At 68.8% G+C, this 17,152-nt stretch overlaps 1 protein-coding gene across 1 annotated transcript in view; it reads right to left on the bottom strand.

Annotated features, from left to right (window-relative positions):
* Positions 1-232: 232 nt before the first annotated feature.
* Positions 233-17,152, bottom strand: part of TGFA (transforming growth factor alpha) — a 77,429-nt gene continuing 60,509 nt past the window's right edge. The window contains exons 3-6 of the mRNA XM_038551548.1: positions 13,680-13,800; positions 4,661-4,810; positions 2,860-2,969; positions 233-1,862 (exon numbers count right to left, since the gene is read on the bottom strand). Of these exons, the coding sequence (XP_038407476.1) occupies positions 1,855-1,862; positions 2,860-2,969; positions 4,661-4,810; positions 13,680-13,800 (389 nt within the window). The 3' untranslated portion in view covers positions 233-1,854. The remainder of the gene's footprint in view (positions 1,863-2,859; positions 2,970-4,660; positions 4,811-13,679; positions 13,801-17,152) is intronic.

Consider the following 17,152-nt stretch of genomic DNA (forward strand, 5'->3'; position numbering starts at 1 on the left):
GCAGGAGCCATCGGCACGGTCCCGAGATGCCCCCCGGAAGGGGGCACCCATCCAGCTGCTCCCGGAGCACCGGCGCCCCGCAGGGCACGGACTCCTGCACTTTCCGGGGCGCACAGGGCTTCTGGGGCGCTCAGCCCCGCCCGCCCTCACCCGGCGTCTGCCGCGGACGGTCCTGCACCTGCCGGTCTCAGGGCACCGCCCCGGGAGCCACGGCGGCTCCCCCCCCCCCCCCCCCCCGCCCACGGCCTGGCCCAAGGCGACGGCCCACGGGGAAGCCAGAGGCTCCCGTCCTGCCCTCCCCAGTCTCCGCGAGGGCCGGACGCCCCAAGCCTGAGCCGGGGTCCGCCAAGCGGTCAGCAGAGCCCCGCGGCCTCAACTGCTCTGGGAAAGACTGAGGAGAGTCGGGTCCGGGGCTCTCCCGTCGGACTCGATTGGCCGAGGACAGGGCCGGGGTCCGTGGGGGGGCCGTGGGGGGCCCGTGGGGGGTCCACACAGCGGCCGCAGCCCCCGCCCGTCCCCGCCAAGGTCGCCGGCGGCCGCTTGCTGCCCTAGGGCGGCTCCGGCGCTCCCGCCTCGGCTGGAGGACCTGGGGACGGTCCAGCGGAACGGACAGACCGGGGACGAGAGTCCGCGGAGGACGGTCGCCCGATGGAAGATTTAAGCCAACCTGACATTTTAAAGGTCCCTTTTGGGACGTGGGGAGCCAGGCGCGCCCATACACGGAGATCTTCTGCGCCAGACACTAGGGAGTCGAGTCCGCCGCACAGGGGCCTCCCACGTTGCCTCACCGCCGCTGTTTGCCGGTTTCAGTGAAAATGACCGATTTCAGTGAAAATCCCGCTGCTCGGCTGGAGGGAACCGGTGGGCTCCCCAGGCAGGCCCGCGGATCAAGACGCTCCCAGGACAGTTTCACCTTCTGGGGGGGGGGGTGAGACCCGCCCCGTGGGGAGGTGACTTGTTAGTTTTTGTTACTAAAACCAGCATCCTGAATGGAAAGGGCAAAACCAAAACCAAAACAAAAAACAAAAAAACCCAAACAAACCGCGGGGATGCTGCTCCTAATGCTGGAAAATAAATAGAAAAGTTAAATTTTTCCTTTTAAAAATAAAGCGACAGGTCGACGGGGCAACGACGCGGGGGAGGACGGCCCCCTTCACGGGTGCGGCCGCGTCCCCGGGCTCTCCCGGCGCCTCCTGGCTGGGCTGCGGGGACCCAGTGAGCCGTGGGGCCGGCGGCGGGGCTGCCTGGGGGCACTGACCCGCTGTGCGCCCGGGCCCGTCCCGGAGCCTCAGCTGCCCCGAGCGGCCGCGCAACTCCACGGGCACCACCGCGGCGCGCACGCGGGCGTCTGGAAGGGCTGGGGCTCTTTACGCCGCCTTGGGAGACCCGCGCCGACCCCACGGTCCAGGGGTCGTCTCCGGGCTGCGGTGGCCTGTCCGGACACGGGACAAGCAGCCCCCTTCCCGCCTTCTCCTCCCGGAGGCGGGTGTGGGGAAGCCCTCGGGGCCGGCTGGCACCCTCCGGGGCTGGCGGGAACACGCCGCCGAGGGACGGGGCCGCGGAAGGGAGGCCTCCGTGACCTGCAGGACACCCGCGGCCCAGGCACACGGCGCAGCCGGGTCACCCGTGCGGTTGTGCTGGGACCCGTCCTATCGCCGTGGCCCCCGATGTCTCGTCTGGGTCGCACCCGACGACCCCAAGCTCAGAGCTCCCGACAGTCGCGGGGGGGCCGTGGAAGACAGGCTGCGCGGGGGCGGGGGGGGGGGGCTGGCAGGGTGGCGAGGTCTGTCGGCTGGTCCCGGAGAAGCCGCTCCCCTCGGCTGCCACGGCGACCCGGCCAGACGCCCCGGCTCCTCAGACGGCTGCAAGGAAGGACACACGGTGACTCCTGGGCCGTCCACAGGCTCTCGGGCCTCGCCTAGGTCCCCGGCCTCCACCACCGGGGCCGCGGCTCCTGACACTGTGCCCCTGGAGCCACGGGCCGGGCTGGCGGGGGCGGGGGGCGGGGGCACGGCTGCGCTGGGGGCCCGGTGCCCTGGAGGACGTGGCCAGCCCGTGGGGGAGGGCGGCTTCCCCTCGGGCCCCCTAGTGTCTCCCAAGGGGGGGGGCTCTGGAGGCCAGCTCCCCGACGTCTCCCTGCCCTGCTCCCTCCCCGTCCCTCCCGAGTGGGGAGGACAGCGTCCCGGGGAGCTTCGGCCAGGGCGTCTCTGGGAGGCCAGACCCTTCCAAGGCTCAGGGCTCACGTCCTCCCAGATGTGGGCAGAGAGGAACATTGGTGAGAAGCTTCCTCCACCCATTTTTTTTGGGGGGATTTTATCCATTAATTCCTGAGACAGAGAGAGGCAGAGACCCAGGTGGAGGGAGAAGCAGGATCCCTGCAGGGAGCCCCAGACCCCGGGGTCACGCCCTGAGCTGAAGGCAGGTGCCCCACCGCTGACTCCCCGGGGCCCGGACACTTCCTCCCGTTATGTCCGCCCCGAGGTGCACACAGATGGCGCAGCATCTGCAAGTCCTCTTAAAAGGCTCAAGCAACGTTCCTCCTGGTGCCCGACAACACGGAAGCTTCACCAGCTCTATGGATGGTCCTCCGAGGCCGTGGGGGAGACGGGGAGTGGGGCCCGCAGAGGCCCCTGTGGCTCACGGTCAGACCCAAGCACACCTTTGGCTGACTCAGTTTACCCACGTCATTCACAAACCCTCCCAAGGCCATGATAAGGGTTAACGCGTTAGCATCCTCAAGAGGCTCCTGGAGATTGAACAAGCCGCCCCTGCCTGGCCCCTGCCCCGGGGAGGTGAGGGAAGGGGGAAGGGGGCTCCTCCACCCGCTGTGCCCCTGGCGCGGCCCCTTACGCCCCTTACCTGTCTCCGAGTGGCAGCAGGCGGCCCTTCCCTTCAGCAGGGCGCTGGGCTTCTCGTGCCGGCACAGGAGGGCCTGGCACCACTCACAGTGCTTCCGGACCTGGCAGCAGCTGTGGGCAGAGGGCAGAGGACGCGGCTGTGCGGGGCTCGGGCACGGGGGCGCCGTGGCGCGTGCCCGGCCTTCCCGCGGGGGCCCCGGGCGGGCGTGCAGCTCGGCGCGCAGCCTTTCAGTTGGGTGCAGGCCGTTCGGGCCGCGGCGGAGCAGCACGTGGGCTGGCGGGCAGAGAAGCAAGCGCCGCGTGGGACGCAGCTGACGTGGAGACCCCTGGAGCTGTCCCCGCGGGCACGGGGGGGGGGGGGGGGGACAGTCTCCGCCCACCTCACGGGAACGGGCAGGGCTTCCTGCTGGGCGGGGGCCCAGGAGCCAGCGAGGAAGCGGGCCCGTCGCTGGGCCGCCCTCCCGGGGCCCGCTGGCGTCTCATGGTCCCCAGCCCGGGGCCCCGCATCTCGAGGCAGCGGAGCGAGAGCCTGTGACCCTCCGTCCTGGCGGCCAGCACCGTCTGTGTGGCACGGCGCCCTCCTGAGTCGCGAGGCCGAGGCCCGGGGGGTCCAGGGTTCCCTTCCGTGGGCAGCTGGCGGGGGGCTGGGTCCAGCCACGTCCTAGCAAGGGTCACCCAGGCGGTGAGGCGAGGCCTCCACACAAGCTGGTCGCGACCAACCGCGAGTCAGGAGGCCGCAGGCTGCAGCCCCGGCAGCCGGTGGGGTGGGGGCTCCCAGCCTCGAGCAAGGGTGGGCCGGGGAGGGGCAGAGGGACGAGGACCCGCTGCCTCCCTGGGAGAGAGGCCGCCCTGCCTTCCCGCCTCGTTCCCGTCTGCAGAGACCCTGGGAAAACCCCCTTCTAGATTCCCCCGGGACAAGCTCCCGGGGCCCCCAGCTTGTCCCCGAGGCTCTGGGACCCCTGGCCAGGCAGGCGCCTGGGAGCGACGGCGGGCGCAGGTGGGCGGCCCTGGGGGGCACCCTCGTGGGGCGCAGGCCCGACTGCTGCCCTTCCCAGCACACGGGCGGGACACACGGCGAAGGGCAAGGGGCGGGGAGGGCAGCCTCACCCCTGCCCCCGAGGCTCCGTCGACAGCACTCGCTCACTGTGGCCCCAGAGGCGTGCGTGTCGCCCCAACGGCCACTAACCAATGCAGGCCAGGGCCTCACGACCGTCTGTCCCGGCCCCTCGGGGCCTCCGTCTCCCCTTCATCACCACGCAGCCCCTCCCCGGCCCCGGTGCTACAGAGGTGCGGCACCCGAGCCGATGACGCACAGGGCCTGCTCCGTGACGGGCGTGTGTGGGCACTTCCGGGGAGGCCCGCGGCCCACGCTGCCACCACAGCACGGGGGCGTCCCCCTCTGCAGGAGAGCCGGGCCAGGACGCAGGGCAGGGGCCTCCCTTGGTGGAGGCGCAGGAGGGCCCCCGGGGATGCAGGGTGAGGGGTGGCAGGGGAGGCGAGTGCAGAGGGAAGGGCCATCGGGGACCTGTCCACGCGGCAACCCCGACCTTCGCCGCAGCCGTGGGACCCGCAGAGAGCCCCGGTGCGGAGGAGTCTGGAGCCCTCCCAGTCCCCCGGCACGTCACCGCGAGGCCTGCAAGCCCAGCCCCGGGGACACTGCATGCACCTGCTGTGCACCGGCGTCCGGTGACCGCAGTGGGGACCCTCCCGGGATGGGCCCTTCCTCCACTCGGGCAGGTGGCCGTGAGCTGGGCGCCCACAGATGCCCGCGGGGCCCGCCGTCGGGGGCAGCACCTACTTACTGTATCAGCACACACGCGATGATGAGGACGGCCAGGGCCACGATGGAGACCACCACCAGGGCGGTGATGGCCTGCTTCTTCTGGCTGGCGGCCACCACGGCCAGGAGGTCGGCGTGCTCACAGCGCGCCCCGACGTACCCGGAGTGGCAGCTGGGGAAGAAAGGAAAAGGCGCTCCGTCGTCACCGAGTCAGACGCGGCGACAGGGAGGCCGGTGAGTTAGGTCCCCAGGCCCCTCTGGCAGCCCACAGGAATCCGGGCTGTTTCTGAACTAAGTGCACGTATTCGGAGTTTGACGACGAGTGGAAAACACGCTAACCCAGCAGGAGACACGCACGGGCTGCGCTTTGCTGTGCCACCGTCTTCATCGAATTCCGTTAGCCCTGAGCATGCACGGAGGCGGGGGGCACGCGGGGCTCGTGCTGCAGCGGGGCTGGGCCACCTCTGCGAAGGCAGGGCCTGAGAAGCCAGCCCGTTCCAGCGACGCCGGCCTGCTCCCCCTGGAGGATCCGTGGGGGCAGGACGGAGCTGGAGCTGCGGGCAAGCGGCCCCCGGAGAGGGCACGGCCCCGTAGAGAGCACGGCCCCCATAGAGGGCATGACCCCCCCCCATAGAGAGCACGGCCCCGTAGAGGGCACGGCATCACGATCACGGGTATCACAGGCTCCTTCGCTCTCCCGTGTGCGTGTGCGTGGAGGCCCAGGCTGCTCCCTGCGTGCAGCTCTCGCTCCCGCTGCCTCCCGGACCCCCATCCCTGGGGCCGCCACGGGGTGAGCCCCTGGGACTGGGTCGGCCGAGGAGGGGATGGTCGTTTCCCGATGCAGGTGGTCCCCCCCAGCCCCGATTCTTTTCAACAGAAGATACTTGCTCGCGGCCCCCGCACGGGTCCCTCCGTCCTGCTGACTTGGCTACTGTACAGAATGTGGGGTCACCGCGGCCTCGGGGGGCCTCCTTCCCGCAGGGACTTGCGCCCCACGTCGCACATGGAGGCCGACCTCTGTTTCCCCCAACGTGGCCACGGCAGCCACCTTCTCCCTTTTCTTCCCGGGAGGCCCCTCTGGACGCTGGTCTGTGACCTTCACCTCGAAGGATGAGGGAGACGAAGGGGCTGCGGGGTCCGGCTGCATCGTGCAGGGCTTTGCGGTCCCCTAAGCCCGGGGGCGGGAGGGCCCCAACACGGTGTCGTCTCTGCGGCACAGGCTTCTCTTCGCGTTGATGTGGCGACGCTCGGGCCAGAGCAGCAGAGTGCGCCATCACCAAGGCGCACGGGACGCGCTGCCCGAGGCCTCCGGGGACGGCGGATGCTGCTCTGGGACTCCTGGCCGGGGTCTGCGGGTTGCGGTTGGGCCCTCGTCCTTCTTTTAGGGGTCCTGGCCTGGCACACATGCTCCCCCCATCCACGCACGGTGGTCGAGGCACCCGTCCAGCTCGGGGGACAGGTGGCTCACGGACAGGTGGCTGGGGACACAGGTGGCTGGGGGACAGGTGGCTGGGGGGACAGGTGACTGGGGACAGGTGGCTGGGGACACAGGTGGCTGGAGGACAGGTGGCTGGGGGGACAGGTGACTGGGGACAGGTGACTGGGGACAGGTGGCTGGGGGACAGGTGGCTGGGGACAGGTGGCTGGGGGACAGGTGACTGGGGACAGGTGGCTCGGGACAGGTGGCTGGGGGACAGATGGCTGGGGGGACAGGTGACTGGGGACAGGTGGCTGGGGACACAGGTGGCTGGAGGACAGGTGGCTGGGGGGACAGGTGACTGGGGACAGGTGACTGGGGACAGGTGGCTGGGGGACAGGTGACTGGGGACAGGTGGCTGGGGGACAGGTGACTGGGGACAGGTGGCTGGGGACAGGTGGCTGGGGGACAATGGCTCAGGGACACATGGCTCTGGGGACAGGTGGCTCGGGGACAGGTGACTCTGGGGACAGGCTCCCGCCCCGCCTGGCTTCCTGCGCATTCCAGGCTGCGCCCCCCAACACTGCAACGGTGGAACCAGGGGACCGTGGATTAACCCCTCCCCGCTTTTGAAAGTGACTTATTTCAGGAGGAGGCCAGGAGGGCGAGAGAGCGCCTGCGCGGGTGGGGGTGGGGGTGGGGGGTGGGGGCGCGGAGGCACAGGCCTCAGCAGGACCCACCCCGTAGCCCCTGAGCCCCACAGCCCCGCAGCACCCCCCCCAGCCCCCCAGCCCCACCCAGGCCCACAGCCCCGTGGGGTCAGCCCTGAAGCCCAAACCTCTCATCCTCTGAGCCACGGGGCCCCACCGGCCAAGCTCTCGCCAAGGCCTGACCCTGTTGGGTGCCTGCCCCCCCACACCTGCCCCCTCCCCGTGGTGTCCCCGTCACCTGCGCCCAGCCCACCTGCCACCCGCCCGCGTCAAGCGGTGCTCAGCACAGGCACACAGACACACGGATGGACCCACAGACGGACGCACGGCCACCGGGACGACCGCTCTCCGCCGCCCTGTCCCCGCCGCCGTCAGGCCGCACCTCGAGGGGCCCCTGCCTGCCCCAGGCGCCCCAGGATCCCGGCCCTCGGGCCGCCGTCCTCCGCGGCCTGGCCCCTGCCCCTAGGCCAGCACAGGAGGCTGCCGGGGAGCCTGCACTTCTGGGGTCTCAGGGGGCTCAGGGCCCTCACGGGAGCCTGCGCCAGGCCATGGCACGTCCCCAGGGGGTCCACGCAGCTCCCCAGGCTGTGCAGCGGGTCCGGGCGCCCCTCCTCTGGCCTGCAGGCTCTGGAGACACGACCCCTGACACCTCCCACTGGGGCCTCTGCACACCTGCCGCGCGGACCATCGGCGCGGGGCTCCGAGGATCCCGGTTAAACGACGGTGGCCTCGGGCCGATGCGCACAAGGCGGCCTTCCTGCCCCGCGCCCCGCTCCTCCGGGAAGCCGCGTCTCTTACTCCCAACAGTCACGCATGCAGGTGAGGCCGGGGCTGCTTAGGGACGAGGGGGTGGGGGGCTGCCAGGGTTAAGACCTAATGATCCCCCAGGGAGGCGACCTTTCTGGGGTCCTGCCACGGTCTTCATGGCGCGGAGGGCAACCTGGGGCAGTGCTTTCGCGCCAAGCTCCGAGCCTCAGTGCAGAGGGAACGGCGGACTGCTCGGTCCCCTCGCTGTGGCGCCGCCAGTCCCCCCGGCTCCCCCGCTGCGCCATCCACCCCCATGCGCAGGAGACACACCCCGGCTGGCTCACCTGCTGCCGGCTACCCCCCCCCCCCCCCCCCCCCCCGTCTTCCTCCCAGGGGAGCCCCCTGGTTTGTGTGCCGGGCCCTTGCCAGCCCGCCCGGCCCCAAGCTGCCCCTGGAGGGGCTCCGGCTCGTTGGAAGCCGTCGTGTCCACCGGCACGTCTCCGTGATCACGCACGTCTCAGCCTCAGGGGCTCAGGGAGCCGAGCGTGCGCGTGGCGAGCACTGCCCGAGAGGCCCAGGGGGACGCGGCTGCGCCCGACCACGGCCCTGCGGGTCCCGGCCTGGGCGCGCTCGGGGAAGAGCAGGTCCTCGCCCCGAGCGGCCAACTGCGTCAGGGGCGCGAGAGCTGCCGGCCGCGGTCCTCGGGTCCCTCCGCCCAGGCCTGAGAACGGTGGCTTGGAGGAAAGGCCAGAGGTAACAGTGAGGAGGCGGAGGCGGAGCCGGGAGCCACCCACCATGAGGGCCTCCTAGCGACATCCAGGTTGGCTGCCCGCTGCCGTCGCCTCGGGAGCCCGACACCACCCCCAGGTCCGGGCCGCGGCGTCAGAACCCGCGGGAGGCCGGCCGGGCCGCGGGCACCAAGGGGGCCGCAGAGGAAGGCAGTGGCCCCGGCCAGGGGGCCCCGAGGCCTTTCCATTTTTGTTCCCCCGTCAAGACGGCTTCGGTGCTTCTCCTAGGAGCGAACTGTGGCTGGAGGCCTCCCCGCGTGAACGAGAAGAGAGAAATGATCCTCGAGGCGCCTTTTCTGTCTCCCCGGCCGCGGGCCTGCGTGCGAGCCTTGCCGTCCACGGACGTGCTCCCTTCCCCCGGTCACAGGGCTCTTTTCCAATTTCCAAGGAATATGATGATGCGTAGAGGCCTATGCTCCCAAACGTTTTCTTTTTTTTCTTATAAATTTTCTCCAGCTGGAAAAGGAACGTTTCTACGCAAACTGGGAAGGGCATATATTACAATAAAGCAGGAAAAAAAAAAAAAGCCCACACTCGTTGACCCCACGTCCCCTAGTGGCAAACTGACATGTTCCTTTTTGAGCTATTTCTATGTAGTTTTTAATATTGTCGTTTCCTTTTTTTTTTTTTTTTTTTTTGCAGTCTTGTCTCGCCATGTCATTTCCATCTCGTCACCACGTCGTTAGAGGACCGGGAGGTCGTTTCAAATGTCGCACAACGATGTGTGTCCCAAACCCTTCCGGCTCAGGCCGTATCCAGCTCTGGCATCACGGACCCCGACAGGCCGTCACCCGACTGTACGCGCCTGTTTGTGCTGCAGACGATGTGCTGGGGACAGGGCCCCGCAACGGGACGCCTCACGGAACAGACCGTGGAGCCAGACGGCTCGAGGCCCGTTCGTCGTCGCCTGGTGCCTGCGGGGCCCTGGGGTGCGCTCCTGCTGGGGGCAGCGCGGGAGTGAGGACGCGCCCCTTCTCCAGGCCTACGGATGGCACAACCTCGTGACTTCTCCCTGTTTTTTACCTTAGCTCCGCGCCCAACGTGGGGCTTGAACTCAAGACCCCGAGATCAAGAGTTGCAGGCCCTGCCAACGGTGCACCGCCCGGCGCCCCAACGTCGACTGCGTGGCCCCTGCACCGGCCGCCGCCCGCCAGGACGTAGACCTGCGCCACGTGGCCCGGGCCCCGCCTGCCCGCACCTCCACCTCCCGCTCCCCTCCTTGGTCGCGTTGCAGCCGGCCGGGGCGGAGGGCACGTCCCCACGTGACGCTGGCCTCTGTGCGGAGCCCCCGACAACGTGCCTGGCCTGGCCCCTGGACAGCAAACCCGTGTTTGCTGCGGGAATGTGAAGTCGGGGTTCGGGCACCGCAGAGCACGCTGCAGGAGGGAAGCCGCGGACCGGCTGCCACGGGCTGAGCCCCGGGAACCCTCGGGACAGGTCACCTGAGGACGGTTCTCCGTTGTTCCAAGGCCCCGCAGGCAGCAGCCCCTGGGCTGAGTGTGCCCTGGGGGAAAGGCCGTGCAAGTCCCGACCCCGCACTCCTGGGGCTTTGCTGTCCTTGGAAATCCGTTCCCGTGTGCTCCTGCTGTCCCCGCGGGGACCTACCGAAGGAAGCCGCAAGCACCGCCCGCGGTTCAGCCGAAACGTGGGGCCCAAGACTTCGCTCACTACCGTCGGCTGCGTCTGACGTCTGACGGGCTGTGTGCTCTGCCTTCGGCTCACGCTTCGGGGTGAGACGTCATTCCAGGTTCTCCGGAATCCTGAGGACCGTCTTCTCATAGAAAACAAGGCTGAGGCACGACAGTAGCTTAGAAGGAGCCCCCGCTTCTTCGATTATGATCTCGGGTCACTACGGGCCTTTCTAAGGCCGTGACGCGGCCGGCCAGCCTCGAAGGAAGGCTGGTTTTATTGGCCGGAGTGAGTGTCAGCAACCCAAGGGGCGGTTCACGCGAGTGGGGACAGAAGGTTCTGCTCTCGGCCCAGACTGGGAGTTCCCGCTCTGGGGGGGGATTAGTTATCCCAGTCTTCTAGGAACTGCAGACACAAGGGTCCGTGTTTGTCCCCACCAGGCATCCAAGCTCACACGGTGAGCAGAGTGGGTCAGGGCCCACACCCGGGTCAGCACGGGGCAGTGGGGAGCCATGGGGGTGAGACCCAGGGAGGGCGAGCTGGGACGGCACGGGATGGGGATGGGGATGGGGTGGCGATGGGACAGGGACAGGGATGGGATGGGGATGGGGATGGGATGGGTATGGGATGGGGACAGGGATGGGATGGGGACGGGTATGGGATTGGGATAGGGATGGGGATGGGTATGGGATGGGGACGGATGTGGGATGGGGATGGGGACAGGTATGGGATGAGGATGGGATGGGGACGGGATGGGGATGGGATGGGGATGGAGATTGGATGGGGATGGGATGGGGATGAGATGGGGATGGGATGGGGATGGGATGGGGACGGGGGCTGGGATAGGTTCAGGGATGTGATGGGATGGGGACAGAGATGGGATGGGATGGGGATGAGATGGGGACAGGGTGGTGGGTCAGTGAAACTTGACCTCTGGGGATCCCTGGGGAGCTCAGCAGTTTAGCGCCACCTTCGGCCCAGGGTGTGATCCTGGAGACCTGGGATCAAGTCCCACATTGGGTTCCCTGCATGGAGTCTGCTTCTCCCTCTGCTTGTATCCTGGTCTCTCTCTCTCTCTCTCTCTCTCTCTCTCTCTCTCTCTTCTCTCATGAATAAATAAATAAAATCTTAAAAAAAAAAAGAAACTTGACCTCTGAAATGCTGGTAACTTCCTGCAACTCCTCAAGGATGACGCAGATCGTCCCCTGCTGCCACGTAGAACACACCTGTGGGCCGATTACCGCCCCCTGGGCTGCCAAGGTCTGCTGGGGAAACTGAGGTCAGGCGGCGCTCAGTGCTCGCAGGGCTGTGCCTCCCGACAGGTGGTCGGCCTTTCCGAACCACAGGGACGGCCCGGCTGTTTCTGGAGATCCCGCACTTGCCGGGTGGTCTGGGCGGAGGGCTGGGGGCGACCCCGACGTCCCTGTGTGCGCGGTGGGCAGACGCCAATGCCTCTCTTGGAAACAGAAGAGCCTAGTGATTCGAGACGTTCAAGAGCAAGACTGAACTGAGCGAATGTCGAGATCCCGTCGGCGTCCTGCAGCGACGTGTGACCTCCCGTCAGCCCGGCAGGTAGAAGCCGGGGGAGGCACCTGCGTGGGCGGCGTCTCTCGGGGCACACGGGGCCCCTCAGGCACGTGCTGTCACAGGAGCTGCCCCGGGGCGTCCCGGGCGACCGGCTGAGCTCGCTCCTGGGGGACGGCGGCGGGGGCTTAGCACAGGTGACTCCATCGGGGACCTGCCGTCTCTTTGTTTAAACAGGTGAGCTTTTTAGGGCCGAACAGAGAGCCGCGTGGGGCAGGAGCTGAGAACACGAGTTTGGGGCCTAGAATCGAGCGGACTGAACCCTCAGCTCAGCCATTTACCAGCTCGGGGGCCCTGGGCCGACGGCTTCCGCGGGGCCGCCCAGGCGGTCGTCTATGCAGCAAGGACAAGGACTCCCAGTCGAGAAGGGGGCCGTGAGGACTCCGTGCGGCCCTGCAGGCGGGCGCGGGGAGCCAGGCCCTGCACGCGGCTACGGCTTTTCCAGAAAGCTCGTGATTAGTAACATTTACAGCGTGAACGGGGGTGGGGGGCGGCGGGGGCTCAGGCGTCCTGACTGTGAACACGCAGTGCTGTGTAGACGTGGTGGACGGTGAGCTCCCCGGGCTTCCAGAACGAAGAGGACAAAACCCCCCGGGCCTCCTGCCTTCAGAGGCGACCGCCGCGGCCCGGGGCTCTGTCGCCGCGGATGGTGCTGCTCCCGGCGGGCGGCTCTCGAAGCACTTGCGGCAGCCCCGGCCGGTGCGGAAGGCGCCGGGGAGGAACTCGCTGAAACTTGGTCCCCACTCGGCAGGGACTCGCCGTCTTTCTCCAAAGAGGAGCCTCCGCCGCGCAGCTGGGTGCACTGGGCGCTGCCGGAGGGCCCGAGGGTCCCCGCCGAGGGTCCCGGCCACACCGGGGCTTCCTGGCGCACCGCGGCCTTTGTGGGCTCGAGCGTCCCGCACACGCTGTGCTGCTGACAACGCGGTGCCGTCAGCCCCCGGGGGCCCTTGCGTATAATTTAATAGAAATGGTAATCCTGAGTAATCGTCGTCGTGCTTTGTGTTCACGGGCTGGGACGCGGCCGGGGCAGCCCCCCGGTGAGGCTCCAGGCCCTGCCCGCGTCCATGCAGCTGCGCCTCCGGGGGACAGAAGCACAGCATCGGGCGGGCGGACGCACACCCGCGGCACCGTGGCTGGGAGCTCCTGCTCTGCAACCTGGGCGCGACCTCTGTGTGCCCGACTCATGGGGTCCTGACGGGGACGCGTGGCCGAGCCCAGGGAGCGGGCCTGGACCGGGGTCCGCGGAAGCGCAGGGCCCAGATCCTAGCTCCCGCTGACGTTGTGGCGTCCCTCACTGGTTCTGTGACGCTGGACCGGGCAACGGCTGCCTTTCTACCAGTTGTGACCCACGGAAACGGCGGCGACCGCACGGTGGGTGGCTTCCCATGGGGGCGGAGGGCGGGTTTTGTTCCCTCCCACCCCCAGGGGCCACCTGGAGGCTCGCGATGGTGGCAACTGTGAGGCGGGGGCGCCGGTGCCGAGAGGGTGGGGGCCGGGCTGCCGTCCCTGGACGCCCCGGAGGGCCCGGAGCCCCGCAGCTGAGGACTGCCCCCCCGGGGGTTCTACATGGGCAGATGGACAGACGGCGCTTCTTAAACACCCCTTCCCCAGACCAGCGTGAACCCTCCGCCTGGAGAACACAGGCCCCGGCCTCCGACTTGTCTCCAGTGTCGTCTCCCCGCTGGAGCCACCGCAGGTCCCCCGACGCCCAGGCCTGGGGCGCCTCCCCGTCCTCCCCGCCGGGCAACCCCCCCCCCCCGGCCGCTCAGGGAAGCTTCCCTCAAGAGCCCGGGCACGGGCGCCGAGCACAGCGAGCCCCGGGCCCCCACCCGGCGCCCCGCCCTCCGGAAGCCCCAACGAGGGAATTACGCCTGGACCCGGGGATTTTCAGAGTCGGCCGAACCCAAGCGTGACCCCGGGTGCTTGTTACAGACGCAGATCCCCAGGCTCCCACCCGCCCCCACTCCCCGGCGACCCCGGGGTCCCACCACTGGAATCCGGAGCTTCAACCCCGGGCTTTGAAGCAGGTGTCGCTCAGCCTGCTGTGCGGACCGTCCCCCCCCCCGCTCCGGGGGCTCAGGCAGGTGGTGGGGATGTCCCCGTTCCTCCCACGGGCTGCAGCGACGCCCCCGGCCCCGGGACCTCAGGACAGCAGGGGACACTTACACGCACGCGGGCTTGTCCTCCTGCACCAGAAACCTGCAGGTTCCATGGAAGCAGAACTGGCTGTGGGAGTCCGGGCAGTCGTTGAAGTGGGACACCACGGCGGCGGCCACGGGCGGGCGTGCTGCGGAGAGAAGGACATGCGGCTCAGACCCGCGGCCCCCGCCGCCCGCTCCCCCTGCACGGGGTCCTCGGCGCTCCCCGTCTCCGGGGCGGGACCTCGGGCGCCAGGCCCTCGTGCCTCCCCGCAGGGTGCACCGTGCCCCTACCTTGTCGAACACTGAACGGACTCTCCGAGGGACCCAGCGTTTAGGGCCTGCCCTGCGCGGCCGCACCTTAACTTTTGCAAAGCGACAGCGACCTTTGTTTCAAGAGAGCCTTCCCAGAACCGCGTTTCAGAGGCAAGAAGCCAGAAGGCAGTCACGGGGCAGTGCCCGACCCCCGAGGTGAGGCCGAGCGGCAACAGGGGACGGCGCGAAAGGGCCTCGGGATGCGTTACCCTAAATGAAATAGGTACGTTTCCAACGTGGTTTGTAGAGGACGAGCCCGCGGCTGACGTAGGCAACAGCTCAGGTATGGACAAGCCTGCGGCAGGCGAGGAGGCGCCGGGGCCGGGAGGGGCCTGGAGCCCAGGAGCCCGGGGGGAGCAGCATAGACACACACGGGAGGCCGGGCGTGGGGAGGGCGGCCCCCCTGGGAGCCCCTGGAGCGTCGGAGAGCCAAGGTCATGCCCTGGAGCCCCTTGGAGAGCCAAGGTCACGCCCTGGAGTCCCTTGGAGAGCCAAGGTCATGTCCCTGGAGACCCTCGGAGAGCCAAGGTCATGTCCCTGGAGACCCTCGGAGAGCCAAGGTCACACCCTGCTCCTGGACCTACTGAATCAGGGTCTTGGGAGGCGCCCAAGGACCTGTGACAGGCTCTCCAGGGGATTTTTCTTTTTAAGATTTTGTTTATTTGAGAGAGAAAGATAAAGAGGATAAGCAGGGGGAGCAGCAGGTGGAGGCAAAGGGAGGAGCAGAGGGCCTGATGCAGGACTCGATCCCAGGACCCGGGATCACGACCCAAGCAGAAGGCAGATGCTCCACCGCTGAGCCCCCCAGTGCCCCCAGGTGATCTCCTGTGAATCAGGTTTGTTGAGGTGGGATCACGGTAGGTTCGCAGGTGCCAGGGACCGTGCTGCACAGGGACGGGAGGCCTGGCTTGTGTCACACGCGGAACATTGTTCAGAGACAAAGGCCTCTCAGAAGAGCAAGGGGAACCCTTGTGGCGGCAGGTCACGACCCAGGTGCTCACGACCCAGGTGCTCACGACCTGGTGGCAGGAAGGCCTGCCCTGCGCCTCCGCCCTTCGTGACCCGGGGTCAGGTCCACGGCCACCCAGGAGGACGAGTCTGGATCTGCCCTCGGGGACACGGCTCTCCAGGGCCCTCGGGCAAGGACAAGGCCCCACCCTGTGTTCCCCGGTAGCCCGGCCCTATGGACGCTTGGCCACGGCTCCGAGACGACCCGAGAGTCTCTACCAACATGGGGTCATAAAGGGAGCGTCTCTACCAACAGGTGAGCGAGCGGAGAAGGGAAGGGAAGGGGGGCGGAGGGGACAGATGCAGGCCCAGCAACAGAGAAGGAGCCACCAGGCCAACGCGTTGGGGGGGGAGGGGGCAGGCAGGGGCAGGAGAGGTCACGCAGGTGCAGTGGCCCCAGGGCACCCAGAGCCCAGCCCCGCCCCAGCCTGGGAAGGCCACACACGCAGGCTTGGCTTCGGCTCTGCCCTTCCCCCAGGGCTCCACATGTCCCACCTTCTGGAGACAGAGCAGGATGCAAGCCCCGCAAGCCCCGTGCAAGCCCCATGCAAGCCCCGTGCAAGCCCTGCGTGGCCCTGAGGCCTGGAGCCGGGCGACGAGCAAGGCCTGCCTGCAGCCCACACACACTGGCTCCACGGCGCGGGGTCAGGGACCCGGAGGACGGGCCCTGGGTGCCCCTCAGCCGCGGTGGCCCCGAAACCTGTTCATCTTCACACTGTTTCTCCGGATGACGGAGCCACGACGGCGCTAGAGACCTTTGCTGACCCGTCGGAGCCCGTGCGAGGTGCGAGCGCCGCTTCCTCCAGTTGCTGTGCTGCACCCCAGGGTCTGCAGGGGGAGGCCCAGCCGCCCCGAAGGCCCATGTGTGCCCCGTGCAGGGCCCTGATGGGCACTGGGCGCGCGGAGGGGGGGCCCGAAGCCCGGGTGGGGGCGCGGCGGGCTTGCTCTCCTCCAGGCCCGGGGCTGGTCCCAACCAAAGCTTTTGGAACCGACCCTGCGCCGACCCCGCGTGACTCCAGCTGGAGTTGCCGAGGGCGCGGCCCGTGCACATCGCTGCAGACGCCTCTCGGGGGGGCCGCGGAGCTGAGCCCGGGGACCCCGCACCCGGCCATGGGCCTGGGGCCTGCTTCACAGTGAAGGGCGTCTGCAGCTGCAACCTGGGCACGAGGTGCAGGGACCCGACGGGGCGGCGGGGGGGGGGGCTCCCTGGCTCGGCAGGGCCAGGCCAGCCGTCCTGCGGTTCCCAGGCAGCGGGGTGGCCACCCGGCCGTCGGGGGGCCCTCACCGGGCTCTCTGGGCTGCTCGGGGAGGCTCCCCGCTCTGTGTCCCGGTGCCCGGGGTCGCGGACACGTCCCCACGGCAAAGCTCCCTCCACAGCCGCCTCATCCCTCCCTCCAGGACCGGGGCTGACCTCGCCACAGTTTGCTGTGGACACCGGGCTCTCTAGTAGGAACTTCCAGCCGAGGTTCCTGACCTGCGACCAAACATTCTCTCCTCAGACACGGAGGCAAAACCCAGTAAGGCTCCTGGAACGTCCTGGAGGAAGGGCCGTGGGTTCCCTGAGTGAGGCGGGGAGTGGGCGAGCAGCCGCGGCAGGTGAGCGGGGAGGGGGGGCGCACACAGATGCCGCGGACCCAGGGCCTCTCGCCCCGGCCGGGCTCCGTTCTGGGCCCGGGGGCTCGCCTCGGGCCAGCAGCCGCCCCCCTGGACGGGGTAGAGACGCGTCCCTGGGCCTCGAGGGCACAGTGAGCATCCGGGAGATCACAGGCATCCCGAGGGCGAAGGGCATCGTCAGGAGTGAGCGTGGGGGTGCTGCCGGCCTTCTCCGCGGAGAGGAGGGCCCCCGGGAAGGGGCCAGGTTTCCTGCGGCTGCGGGACTGGGCCGAGCCAGGGGGCGGCTGGGATGCGGGCGGCAGGAGCCCCAGAGTGCGGAGGAGGCGTCCCGGCCGCCTTACGGGGGAGGGCAAGCTCCTGTCCCAGGCACCTGCCCGTCCCACGCCATCATCTGGCCCGTTGGTTAAAACCGAGAGCAGGGGATGCTTTAAAGACAGCGTGGGGAGCAGCCTGCAAACAGCTCGAGACGGGACATTCGCTTTCGGGAAGCGACGAAAGGCAGCCCTCTCCGCGGCGCTGGGCCCCCACGGGGCTGTGCTGGGCGCAGGGGAGGCCGGGCCACTT

Source organism: Canis lupus, chromosome 10 (assembly GCF_011100685.1).
Source record: "Canis lupus familiaris isolate Mischka breed German Shepherd chromosome 10, alternate assembly UU_Cfam_GSD_1.0, whole genome shotgun sequence".
Taxonomy (NCBI): domain Eukaryota; kingdom Metazoa; phylum Chordata; class Mammalia; order Carnivora; family Canidae; genus Canis; species Canis lupus.